This window comes from Lissotriton vulgaris, unplaced genomic scaffold (genome assembly GCF_964263255.1).
Source record: "Lissotriton vulgaris unplaced genomic scaffold, aLisVul1.2 SCAFFOLD_840, whole genome shotgun sequence".
Taxonomy (NCBI): Eukaryota; Metazoa; Chordata; class Amphibia; order Caudata; family Salamandridae; genus Lissotriton; species Lissotriton vulgaris.
In genome coordinates this window covers 197,417-211,243 of record NW_028242307.1, presented here as the reverse complement: position 1 = coordinate 211,243, position 13,827 = coordinate 197,417, and the positions used below count along the sequence as shown (strand labels likewise).

Below are 13,827 nucleotides of genomic sequence, written 5' to 3'. Positions count from 1 at the left end.
GACTAATACCATGTAAACACTCTCAGTACCATCAATAATAAGGCTCTTCCCATTTTTGGATGGCACCTGAGCGAGCACGCTCAGCAAATAAAGGTCCGACCAAGGTAACCCAAGAGGTCCAAGATGGGGTCGACCCTACGGCACAGACGCAGTTCATGAAATTATGGGCCGCTGCGCAATGACACAGAATAGACAGGGCCCTCATGAGAGTTGAAGATGGTCCAGGAGAAGCAGAAGGGGCAAACAGCTCCGAGAAGCCACCAAAGTGGGAATAGAGGGCACCAGCTAGGTTCAGAGAGGCTCCTTCAGGCTCGGGAGAGGCGATGGTAACAGCAACATCCCCAAGCATAGCAGTAACAAATACAGTGGGTGAGTTGCCAGCATCCAGCCTAGGTGGGGGATGCAATGTGGGTACCCAAGTCTCGGTTTTCCTCTGGGCAGTGGTAGCAACACCAACGTGGGGGTGGTAGGACAGCAAACTATTGTTATGTCGCCTAGCAAACCTGCCAAGGCAACCAAGGGGAGGCTGGAGCAACCAGCTCAGCCGCGAGACCTCGGGGGTCAGTTTGCACCGCCGCAAGTTGTACATGGTCAGGGGGTGACAAACAAGCTGGCAGTGCCCCAAGAGGTACTGGCCCTGCCTGTTCGTTCTCTGGGCCCTCAGCAGCTTGTGCTTGTATGTACAAGTCCTGCTGACAGCGTGAGGGGCAATGTCAACCCCGCAGCTATGGTATGGGGGGACTGCGGGGTCAAGTGTGACAGCCCAAATTGTACATCCAGTGCTTCGCAGGCAGTTGCCTGGGTAATGGCCAAGATGCTCAGGGATGGGTGGATGGGTTGCAGTTCTGGGGACTCCTTCCAACAACATAGTACCAGTGCCGGCGAGCGCAGAGCAGATTCCAGCATATGGGCAGGCAGGGGAAATAACAGTCCCACATACTGCCCAGATTTCGCATTTGCAAAGAGTCGTTTTCAGAAGTGCTAATCCAACATTCTGCCCACAAGGGTCCATAGCTTGGCATGTACCAGTTGAAACGAAAGAAAGAACTTGTAAGGGAGAGTTTTGTTACATCTTTGATCCTGCAGGGGTACTGCAGGAGAAGGGGAAGCAAGGCAGAGACGGATATTTTTGTCCTAAGAAACCGTGGGTTGAGAGATCACTGAGGAATTGTGTGACCGGTTTCAACATTTATGCAGCGACCTTACAGAAAAGTTTCTCCCCTTGGCTCCACAAATCCTGGGTTACATTTCCCTCATTCATAGTGCGGCCTCTGGCTTCCCTGGGACAGCTTGGATGCAGTACGATATGAAGTTTTAGGCAGATGAAGGCTTTTCGACAAGAAATTGCATGGGATCAGAAGGAAATTAATCTGTGGCATGCAGAATTCGAATTCGCACACGATGCAGCTAGGGTAAATTCAAGTACATTTGCTCCTTCTGTGGTGGGCAAGGGCACCCCAAAGATAAATGCTTCAAGAAATTCGGTAAGCCCAGGGACCTGGCAGCTAAACCTCATTAGTCCAACTAAAGCACCACAGAAAGCCTCTCCTCCCATCCATCCTCACAGACTGAACAGTCAGACAAAGTCTTCAGGAGACAAGCCTCTCCTTGGAGACAGTCTCCATAATCAGATTTTGGTGCTGCATTCAATAACCAAAGCAGTATCCCCCATCCATTTGCATGTCCTGGCTCATTTTGGGGGAAATATAACAAGGTGCATGAGGCTCCTACCTTTTATTGTGGCTTCAGAGATGGATTTCATACGACCCAATACCCCCAAAAAATCAAATGTCTGTCCTAGCGCAGCCCAATATAGTCAAGGAACACGTTTGAAGAGGTGCCGGCAGGTAGGGTGGCTGGTCCTTTTCTCAAGCCACCACTAGATAATCTAGTCTGCTCCCCTCTGGGTCTAGTACCTAGAAATAGTTTGGAAAATACATTTCTCATTCACAACCTTTTCTCTCCTTCTGGATATTCAGTAAATGATGGGCTAGATGCCAGCATGTGTGCGGTTTGGTACACGTCATTTGATGAGGCCCTTAGCAAGCTGCGAGTACTGGGTAGAGGGGCCCTCATTGCAGAGTCTGACATCCAATCAGCATTCAGGCCGTTGCCAATGCATCCACTAGACTTTCACCTCCTGGGTTTTACATTTGAGGGCAAGTACTACGTTGACAAGTCCATGCCAATGGGCTATTCAGTGGCGTGTGCAGATTTTGAAACTTTTAGTTTAGGAATGGGCGGTTCGAGATCTGGTGGTGTCTGATAACATTGTTTATTACCTGGATAACTTCGTCTTCATGGGGCCACCGGGGTCCCAGGATTGCAGGTGTGCCCTGAAAGGTTTCCAAGAACTAGCAAAGGTAGTGGGGGTCCCACTAGCTGCAGAAAAAAATGGAGGGCCCCAGTACAAGGCTGACCTTCCTAGGCATTGAGATTGATTCAGAGGCAGGAGTATGCCGGCTACCGCTGAATAAAGTGGAGGAATTCCGGTCAACCTTACTGGATTGCCTGAGTACTACCAGGGTGACTCTCCATCAGTTCCAGAGGGTGATGGGGCAGCTTAACTTTGCACTCAGGATCATCCCCATGGGGCGGGTCTTTTCCAGAAACATCGCAAGGGCCATGTCGGGCTTGAAAGCAAAGAATCACCACGCCCGCCTCTCAAGAGAGGTTATAGAGGATCTGCTTATCTGGATAGAGTTCCTGCAAGATTTTAATGGCTCAGTGTTTTGGCCACAGACATCAGTGAGTAATGCCGAACTAGCCCTGCGCACTGATGTGGCTGGGAGCCTGTGGTTTGGAGCCATCCTGGGGAACAAGTGGTACATGCAGCACTGGCCAGAGGACTGTGTTGAGAGAGGCTTGACCAGGAACCTAACATTCCTTGAGCTCTTTCCCATTATTGTGGCATTGCATATTTGGAGGTTTAAGCTCTCTAGCAGCAGAATCGTTTTTTGGTCACACAACATGTCTGTTGTGTCTGCCATCGACAACCAAAGAACGCAGGTCCCACTTGCCCTGCGCATTCTCAAATCTACGCTTCAGGTATGCTTCGCAGAGAATGTGCACTACACAGCAAAGCATGTGGCAGGAGTTGAAAATACACTAGCTGATGCCCTCTCTTGTTCTGAGTTGGCAGGTTTCAGAACGCAAGTACCAGAAGTGGACAAAGAGATGTCACCTTTCCCTCTGAACCTATGGAAGCTTGGTGTCACATTGTCCCGGAGCTTATAACAGCAGCACTGGCGCCTGGAACAAAGCGAGCTTATGAAGTTGCATGGAGGACATATCAAGCCTCCATGCCGGAGTGTAGAAAGGAGTGTCTCTTTCAAACAGCCAGTGTTTTGTCTTTTTTGGGTGTTCAACGGGAGGCGGGAAAGTCAGTGGCAGCAGTGAGGCAGCAGCTGTTAGCAATTGCCTTCTTTGCTGGGCTACGGGAGGTGGCAGACCCCACCAAGGACTTTAGAGTGAAAAAGGCACTTAAGGGGTGGGAGTGACTAGTGCCTTCCAGCCAGGACAGCAGGGGACCGATTGATGTAGACCGGCTATACCAGCTTTTAGGTGTCTTACCCAGTGTATGTTCTTCCCCTTTTGAGATCCTGCTTTTCAGCTTTGCTTATTCCCTGGCCTTCTTCGGAGCATTCCGAATTTCAGAATTAGTAGCTAGATCACAGACAGACACAAAGGCAGGGATTAAGCGAGAGGGTGTGATACTGAGTCTACATTCGCTGAGCCTGTTGGTCATGAGAGCTAAAACTGATGCCGGGGTAAGGGAATATGGATGCAGCTAGGCTAGGCATCCTCCTGCAATGGTTGTCCACTTTCTATGGCCAGAGTACCTGCGAGTCTCACCCAAATTTCCTGGTGTATGCAAATGGGTCCCCCATGGCTCGGGCACAGTTTACACAGATTTGCCAGAAGGCCCTGGGAGAGTTGGGGGTGCCCACATTAGGTTTTACTGCACCCTCCTTTCGGATTGGGGCAGCCACAATCCGAACTGGAATATCACCAGAGGGGATAAAGGCTATTGGAAGATTGAAATCCAGTTGCTTTGAACGCTACGTCCGACCTCATTTGGCATAGGTTGGGTGTGTAAAGTCCCCCAATTGCCCTCCCTATCCCCTCACCGCTTTTTGTAGGGCAGAACATGGCAGCCTCCGTTTGTGTCATTGCAGGGAAAACCATCAAGGTGTGTTGGTTCAGGGATTCAGTAATGAAAAGCACAGCAAAAAGATTCCATGACACCGTCTGGGAGAGGAGATCCGAAAAGGAGCACCACTGGTTAGGTGTGGCCGGCCTTAACCTACGACACCTGCTGGTGCAGTTGAGTGAGGCACTTGAGCTTGGCAGGCTTCCTAAACCAGATATTCTACTTGTTCCTGTCAGGGGGAATGACATGATCCCAATGGGGAGAAGGTGAGTATGTGAAGGGTTCATATTGATGTTTGCACAACTATGCTATTTACTCCCGGGCGCCCTGCTGGTATTGGGTTCTGAGGTCATCCCTTGAGGAGTGAAGGCCTGGCGATGCTAACCCTGAGAGGATCAATACGTCAGTGAAAAAGCTAAACCATTCGGTGAAAGCTCTTCTGAGGATGGGTTCTATAGGCACCATTAGGAACCATTAGGCATGGGCTACTACACCTGGGTAATTTTGAATTCTTTCATGAAGAAAGCATTCACCTGTCAAATGCGGAACTTGAGGCCTTCCGGCAAACAAGCTTTGGGGCAGTTGATGAAAAAAGGAAAATCTTGGCGGGGTGGAATAATAGATTCGGTAGTGACCATCAGAGCCGCATAACTACACCAATGCTTGAGGGCACTAAGTTGCCCAGTTGGCCACCTCCTTCTGGAAAGGCCTTTGAGGGGTAAGGCTGGTTGGAAGGAAGGCTGACCTGCTGGTGGCCCTACCCTTCTAGCCCTACCTCCGGTACCCTGGAGATTATTTGGGACATGACCAAGAGTCATGGGATGCTCCGGCAGGGACCAATGACCTAAGCGGTCTCTGGACATGTCTGAAATGTTTGATGTGAAAGTTTATCACCTGGTCTTTCTCTACTATGTTGCCCCAAAATGGGGCTGTAAATAGGCTATGTGCAAGGCCGTGTTCAGGTTTGCTGTGTATTTTGCAATATTTTCTATTGCGTAATGTCATTTGTTTACAGTGGTTCATACCACCTTGTTTCATGTGGAGAAACATTTGCTACGTCCTAACCCAAGAAGTTGAGTCTGTTGCATTTGTGGGGGAGGGCGAGGGGACCACACAGTTTGTAAGGGTGATTGACCCCAACTCCATTGCACGAGTGAGTGCACTATGTCTAGGGAACCCAGTGATGGCACCTAACCCCTTTAAGTCCACACTTGTTGCGGAACAAAGATGGGACTCAGACATTACATATGGCATTATAACTGGACCTCACTCGGTTACCTTTGTGAGATGGTTTACCGTTATTATGCTGTTTTGATATTTCATGTTATAACTTTCATATGACCGTGCTGTCGCTGGTTCTACAAGATTCAGATAAACTTGGCTGGGAGGACGAGACCCCTTCTCTTATATGTACGTAACGAAGGAGTAATACAAATGTGAGGCTTCAACCTTTAGATGGAGGGGAGACTGTAAACCTGTAAGTCACGGTCTAAGTAGATGCATCACTTGTATACACAGACATAGTGGCAGTAGTACGGCATGCCTTACACTCACAGATTGATTTGCATAGTAAACTCCACAGGGACTAAATAGCCTCAACCACGTGAACGTCCCTGATGTAGCCAGTACAAGGATGGCAGTTATAGTACAGTATGGCAGTAGAAGTGCAATCTTATCACACGCATAAAACAAGTACATCACGGGCAATAGCAATGTAAGGTTCACTAAACTATACAGAAAATGTACAGCAAGGCAGTACTAGTACATGCTTTACAGGCACACAGAATAAGTCGGCAACACATAAAAGGTCTAGTAGGATGGGAGCAGTACACAGTAGTAACAATGCTAGCTCCCCTCCCAGACATAGAATGAAGGCACAATGGACAACAATACGTACATGTGCCAATAAAGACACAATAGGTCAAGCAGTGAAGTAGGATATAAGCAGCAGCGCATGCTTCTATACAAGCTTCTTCCACATACACAATGAGTACAACGAGGGCAACACGTGCGTGTTTTACTTTCTTACAGCGAAATGTATGCTTTACGCAAAAGCTCTATCAGCACATTAGATACACAATAGGCACCTGACAGACAATATTAGAGCAAGCTTCCTCAATTGCACAACAGGTACAGGAGAAGCAGCAGGAATGTAAGCTTTTTAAACACTGTAAATGACACACACACAGACTCTCAATACCACTCAGCTTTTCTCCCTGCCACATTTACACTCACCAAATGGTGCATCAAGGGTTTTAGGAGTCTTTGGCTCCAACACCAGTAGTTGCAGTTGAACAGTGACATAACAGAAGCCAGGCAGAGCCCATGGGAAGAGCTATAAACTCTTACTGAGTGTTATCCTGTTAACACTGTCAGAGTAACCAGGCACTCACATCTCTGAAGCACAATTATTCACTGTACTCTGAGGACTTGGACACCAACGGAATCTACTGTTTGAAGTGCCTGCACAATTGCAGGTCTTTTTGGACCCACTCATATGACATGATTACACAGGTGTTGGTTGCACACATATTTGTGAGAGAGACAACATTTCTAAAATGAGCTATAACTATGTGCATGCCCGCATGGATGCAACATGCCTTTCAAAAACACATAAGGAAACCATAGCTCATGAAGCCAAATTAATATGAACAGACTCGAATCTTAGCATTATTTCATCCTAAATACAGAAACCCCTTAGGACCCAGGTCCAAAGATGAAGGCCCAGGGAGGTCTGAAATCCTCTGAGTATCAGGAGTAATTTCATATGATGTTGAGTTAACACACCATTTGTCTTAATGAAGGATAATTCATTTCTAAAGGAAAACATATTTTATTGAGTTTGAAAACAAAACTACGTGTGATGATTGTCAAAGGTTTGGGCCTGGCAAGTGGGTGTACTTGCCAGGTCGACATGGCTGTAAAAACTGCGTGCAGACACTGCAGTGGCAGGTCTGCACCACCTTTGAAAGGCCACGTAGGTGGGTGGCACAACCAGTGCTGCAGGCCCTTTAGTAGCATTTGATTTAGAGGGCCTGGGCACACACAGTGCACTGTACTGGGGACTTACAAATAAATCAAATATCCTAATCATGGAAAACCTTTTATCATAACACAATTAATCTGGAGAGCATATGCACTTTAGCACTAAATAGCAGTGGTGCCCTGAGTCCTAAATCCAACAAAAACAAGGTCAAAAACAGGAGGCCGAAAAGCAAAAAGTCTGTTGGACGTGACTTTTTCAGTGGTTTATCTCCAGTGAATGGTGGTAAACCCACTGAAAACGTCAAGTCCAACATGTTCTACATGGTGTTTTCGGATGGAGGACACACCTTGGTTGCAGGTCTAAATGAATAACAAATGAAGAATAACAAAGGATTCAAAGGAATCCATCAAGATAGTTCGCTCTTTGATGTTCAGGCGAACTGGTCACACAAGGATGGAGCCTCCCACTCATGATCCTCGCTCTATGCAGAACTCACAGATAATATTTCCTAATGCTTCGGAGATATTTTCTAGGCGCTTGATTGTGGTCTCTAACTGGAAGGGGTTGTAGTACCACTACACTGTTGACCTGCACCATTGTCCTAGTTCTCAAGTGCTGTTGGTGGGAGTTGAGGCTACAGCATAGTATCGCGCAGAGGAGTCTCCTCCACGCCTTTACAGGGTAGTTTCAGCCGAGTTGCAAAGCTGCTATTTCAGAAACGTTTCCCTTTTCCATGCTTTGCATTAACTCTACATTCGTTCCCACATTTAAGCAGCCCACGTTCTTGATTCCACCCCAACCCATTACTCATTCTGACAATCGGGCTGTTTATTCAGAATGCCTTGCTGCTTTTGTTAAAACAATATTGCGGACATAAATAGGGTGCAGAGATCTGAGACTTTATTTAGCGAGTGAAATGGTGAAAAAGATTATGGTTATTGTGAGTTCCTATGGTCTTTGTTCTCTAGAGGACATTGCTAAAAAGTCCACTTACTGTAAGAAAATGAAAAGCCACATGGCTTCTTAACCTCTCATTGACTGGTCCAATGTGCTAAGGAGGAAGGGGACCATCTCCAATGCACAGAGAAACTTCAAAAACACAGTGTCGGATAAAGCTCCTTATACTAATTATGAACCTCACATTTTGAATTATTAACCTAGCAATATGTTGATAATAAACATGGTGCTGTCATCCAAAACAAATCATTTTAAAACATGGTTGTTTAACACAAAACAGTAAGTTTAACAAATTAATCTAGAAATCTCTTGTTTTTAGTCGGAGGACTTCTTTCCATCATGGCTTATCTGTTTAGCAATTAGTCCCCACAGCTGTGCTGGAAAAAACTATGCATGCATGGATGTACTTGCCAGGGGGCGAAAACAGACAATAATCAACAGCTGGATGCTGAGAGAGAAATAACCCTCTGGACTCATACAAGACATGACAAACATTATCTCAAAAGAAAGGCTAAGTGGGGCTGACTCAAAGCAATCAATGGCTGTAGGGCTGTCCCAAAGTAACCAATGGCTGTAGGGCTGACCCAAAGCAACCAATGGCTGTAGAGCTGGTTTACGGTGCAGCACATGCTCCCATAGGGAAATGGGAGTAAGAAACAACAGCATGTGCGGTCGCATTGTAATGGTGGTGTCGGACCGCCAACCTGAGGTCGGTCGGTCCCGAGACCGCCGCGATGTTGAGCGGACCTGAGTCGCCCAACATCATAATCAGGCCCTGAGTCCTTTTCACTTTGTTATTTTAAATACTTGCTAGGAAGTCCTGTGTTTAATGTGTTTTGGAATTCCAACAGTGGGTTGAATGCCGGCTCATGCCCCATATAGAATTACAAATCAATATACCTGTATCCAAAAGGAGTTAAATGCTAAAAACATAAAAGAAAAGCTTATAAAAATATTTGAAACACAGTTAGTGGAAACAGAAAACGAGTTTATGTCTTCACAATTTAAAATCAGTTGAATACCAGGCAGCATTTCAGGTCTCTCAAAGTAAAGGTAGCTAGAAATGTAATAACATGATCAATGCAGCCGAACGAAGATTGCTAAAATTAACTAAAACCCTTTCCTCCACAAATTACATAATGCCATAGGAGGAAGAGCTCCCACAACACAAGCCAAACCACTGGTCTCATGCACACTTCTAGCAGGATACACTGCTGGTTATCAACAGTCAACTTATTGTCAATACACATTCTGGTGGTCCCGATATCCACAGTAATGCACATATAATGGACAAACCAATCGTATAATTTAGAACCTATCTACCATGGAAAGTTGTTTTCTTTAACCCCCCCCACAATCTACTCACTTGACTGCGCTGTTCATAATATATGGGCTTCCACATCGTCCATCATCGTGCGACATTCCGAGGTTGTGTCCAATTTCATGAGCAACAACAATGGCTTGCCATACTGGTGCGCTGCCATTACTGAACTATGAGAATAAACACAATTTGAGTTAGAGGAGATCACCACCAGTTAGACAATAAAGGTTGAGGATAAAACTTCAGAAAAAAGAAGGTTGCTGTTGGAGGGTATTTACATTAGCTTCAGGAGACGCTTACAGATGTTTGATGAAATATACATATTGGTGGTGGATGAGCCTACAGATCATTGAAGAGGAGGATGTGTACGTTTGAGGAGAAATGTACAGATGGTTGTAACTGTGTTAACAGGTAGTTAGACATGATTTTGCAGATGGCAGTGGATGAGTTTGCATGTTGTTGAATATGAATTGACTTCCAGCCCAGAACGAGTTGAGGGATGAATGGGTTGGGTAAGAGGTAACATACCATTGAGAAGGAGGTTTCAGATGTGGGCGATTTGTTTATAAATGCCTGGAAAGATTTTATGTGTGTTTGGTACATGTTTGCATGCGGTTGAAGAAGAGTTTAAAGAAGTTTCACAAGGAGTTTGTAAATGGTTGAAGAGGCATTTTTATTTAGCTTGGAAGGAGTTTACATTTTATTGAAGAGGTAACATATGGATACCAGGCAGTATGTATTTTATGTAGAAGTCAGTCACTGATCTTTGGAGAATAGTTTACACACAAGGCCCTAATTACAATTTAGCTCGATGGGGGTAGGTATTTGCTGTCTCTGATAAATATCCACACTACGAGGATACAGATGAGGTGAATACATACGATACCGAGTAGTCCATGTCAAAATGAGGAATAAGAGAACCATAGTTGGGAGGTGTTGACATAGCTAAGGAGGAGTTCATATTTATTTGACATTAGTTTACACTCAGCTTAGGAGAGATTGTTTGAACAGGCTTTCAGGGATGGTGGCAGATACAGTTACAAATGGCAGGGGAACAGTTTACCTGTATTTTCTGGAGGAGGACACATAGGCTGAGGAAGGAATGTACTTACCAGTGGGAAGAGGCCTACAATTTGTTGTGCATGAGTTTGAGAGAGTTTTGGGAAGATTACATATGGTGAGGGAGATCTTTAAAGATGTCGGGGAGAGGTTTACCAGAATCGTGAGAGTATTTTGGCAATGGTTGCCTAGCAATCTGCCAACTGCTATCAGGAACTTAAAGCTAGGCAGCATCCGTTTACATATTGTTGTCTATCCTACTATATAGGGTTAAAGAGTTTACATATAGTTGAGGGGAAGCCCGACTCGCATCATTACAGGGGTGGATAGGTGGAAAAATACCACGGGTAAACAGAGAGATTTGTTCATTTTTTTCAGATAGTTATGAATGGGGTTTGAATTGCTAGGGAACTGGTCAGAAAGAAATGTGGATATATTTGAGGAGAGGTTTTTAGAGATAGAACAGACATTAAGATATGACTGGGGCGATTTTGGATAGTCATTAATGGGTTTAAAGATGGATGAGGAAGTGTTTTGAGATCCACATGGGGCATTTAGAGATAGTGTATGCAATAGTTAAAGGAAGGTTAGCTAGGTGTGTCATTATGAGTGAGTGAATAGGTTTTCCTAGAGATGCACCACAAATTGAAATTAATTTAGGCATGTCCTTATTGAGGATCTAATGGTGCCGGTGTTAGAACAAGTGCCTCTAGATTTCATTTTAGAAGGACAGGATTTATCCTGCAGAGTTTATTAACAGGGAGCACTTTCTAAAGTATAAATCCCTGAACTACAAAGAGTCATCCATCTTTCTGTTTGTTTTGGGGACCTGGACATTTGGGTTTGCAACAGCTGGGTGGAGGGTGAGACCCAGGTGAATGCGTGTTATTATAAAATTGATGTATTGGTGGAGCTTGTCTATATATCTGATGTGAGGCATAGAGTTTTGAAGGTCACTCAGGTGTTATGGGCGAGCATGTCCTGTGCATGTTGGTGTGACTACTGATAGCACTGGCATGCTGGGCAATGCGACAGTAGGAACTTTTGTATTTTATTAATCTAGGATTGATAGGGTTAGAGGAGCTGGGCTGGAGGTTTCTGTCAGTCCCAGCTGCTAATGATTTGTCGTCTGAGGATGAAGGGATCCATCGCATGGAGAGAAAGTTGTGGGGCAGCTGCCCAGTGATCTAACATCGGCATGTACTGTCACAGATGTGTCGGAAGCTGCATCTCAGCTTTTAGAACGTATACTTTGGTTGATAAAATGTAAAAGGATAAGTGGAGTAGCATCGGTGACAGGGCAAGTGTTGCATGTGTAATTGAAAAACAAAAACTGTGCTTTAGAACTGTTGGCTTTGAGCAAATGGTAGGTCATCGTCGATACGAAGGAGGCCAGCCAGTCTCAGGAGCCTGCCGTTCTGGTGTAGGCAAAGTACAGTATTGCTGGCATGGACATGATCAACGATGCTGTGCTCGCTGATGATCAGGTGGAGGGGGCAGAGGACAATTATTATCACACCTTCATTACTGCTCACCATCCCAGACTTTAGATTATGAGGTGGTCCGCCCTCAAGGCAAATCTTTTTTGCAAGTCTTTTTCCTGTTTCAGCTTGCAACAAAGGAATAGTCTCTCCTCTATTTTTCTTGCACCTTATACGTCCCTCCACCACCACCCCACTGGCCCCACTAGTTTCCTGTCTTTCGGACAGCGCTGCATGTGTAAGGTACGAATAATAATGTATAATGTTTATCCTACACAACCTTGCTTGAGCCAGCAGCAATGTGGTAGGGCTACATCCTCAGGCGTTCTCCATTTTTTTGTGATGAGCTGGGGCAGGGAGCATCATTTGGCATTCGGGGATGTGCCAAGTGGATGCCGATATTCCCGGTGCTCCTGGCTGCAGACAGCGCATGAGGGAGCATGCAAAGACTGTGACAATGTTTCACACTGTTTTTAGCACCAGCTCCCTTCTCGCGATACAAGTCTTGATTGATATGTAGCTCATGTAAACAAGAACCCTTGCCTGCGTGTACACTTATTTAAAGTGATATTGGAGACTGCTAAGCATTGAGAATGTTGCGCATACGGGGGAAGTGCAGGAGGGCATTGTTGTATCGTCTCTCGCGATACTTGTTTTGGAGTTGCACTAATGTGATCACACTTACGCGGGGGCGAGCCTTTAGTTCTCCCCGCTTACCTGGTCTAAATAGTTTTGCCCGTGTAGCGTGGGTACTTGTTGTTAATAAAAATGTGGGCGCGTGTGTCTGGTGTCAGAGCCTGTGCACCAAATTACCTAACATTTTGTCAGCTACAGCATATCAAAACATGGCATCTGCTCCGCCGCTGACACCAACCAAAATCAAAGTTTTTGCATATGGACAATCCAAACCCCTGGTTATAAAAGGGAGATTCCGAACCACGATATCCTACGTTCACCAGAAGGTCGAGGCACTGGTGTATGTCACAGAGGAAGGGCATGGAATTTTGTTAGAATGCAAATCAGCAGAGGCCCTAGGTATAGTCACATTTGCTTTTGGAATTCACTGAGAGGGAGTGAATCACTTCGTGGAAGAGTTCCCCAAAGTATTTGGTGGCATTGGGTTTTTAAAAGGCAAGCAGATACACCTACATATTGACCCCTCCATACAGCCAGTGGCGTTGCAACACAGGCGAGTCAAATTTCATCTGAGGACACTGGAAGAAAAGGCACTGCTCAAACTTGAAGAAGAAGGGATTATCGAGAAGGTGAATGGGCCCACCCCGTGGGTGTCCCCGATTGTGGTAGCCAGAAAACCCAAGCAACCTTGGGAGGTCAGAATCTGTGTGGACATGCTAATTCCAAACACCGCGAAAAGGGAACGACACCTGACCCCAACCATCAATGACCTCATAGGGGAACTAAGCGGAGCCTGCTGGATCTCAAAACTTTACAATAAAAGAGGGGTCCCAGTAACATTAGTGCCCCAGGAAGTGAAAGAATAGGATACAGTGAATGTGAGAGGAAGGTTCGTGCAAGGTTTTGACAAATAAACAATGCTGCTCGTTAGCTAAAGGGTTATAGATTAATCAGCGCTAGCTTCAACATAGAGCCAGCAAAACAAGAGAAAAACAACCAATGTTGAAAACACAGTTCGGCGAGACCATGCTTCATGCGCGTTATACAAATATCCTCAATATGGGTGGCGCAAGCTGGTAGGGGGATAGGTTGTCGATGTTTCAACCCCAAATGTATCGTTAGGTATCCGTAAAACCTTAAAACGGGTTCTTGGGGGGGCCCGGTTACCGTGAAAGAGAAATCAAGGGTTGGGCCATCCGGCTCCAATCCGGGGGGAATCACAAGTAATTAGGGA

The 13,827-nt window shown here is 45.7% G+C and overlaps 1 protein-coding gene across 1 annotated transcript in view; it reads right to left on the bottom strand.

The window, feature by feature from the left end:
• The window catches only part of LOC147669001 (disintegrin and metalloproteinase domain-containing protein 9-like), a gene marked incomplete at its 3' end in the record, with an annotated part of 870,311 nt that overhangs the window by 666,051 nt on the left and 190,433 nt on the right, over positions 1–13,827 (bottom strand). The window contains exon 9 of the mRNA XM_086948294.1: positions 9,463–9,587. Within this exon, the coding sequence (XP_086804420.1) occupies positions 9,463–9,587 (125 nt within the window). The remainder of the gene's footprint in view (positions 1–9,462; positions 9,588–13,827) is intronic.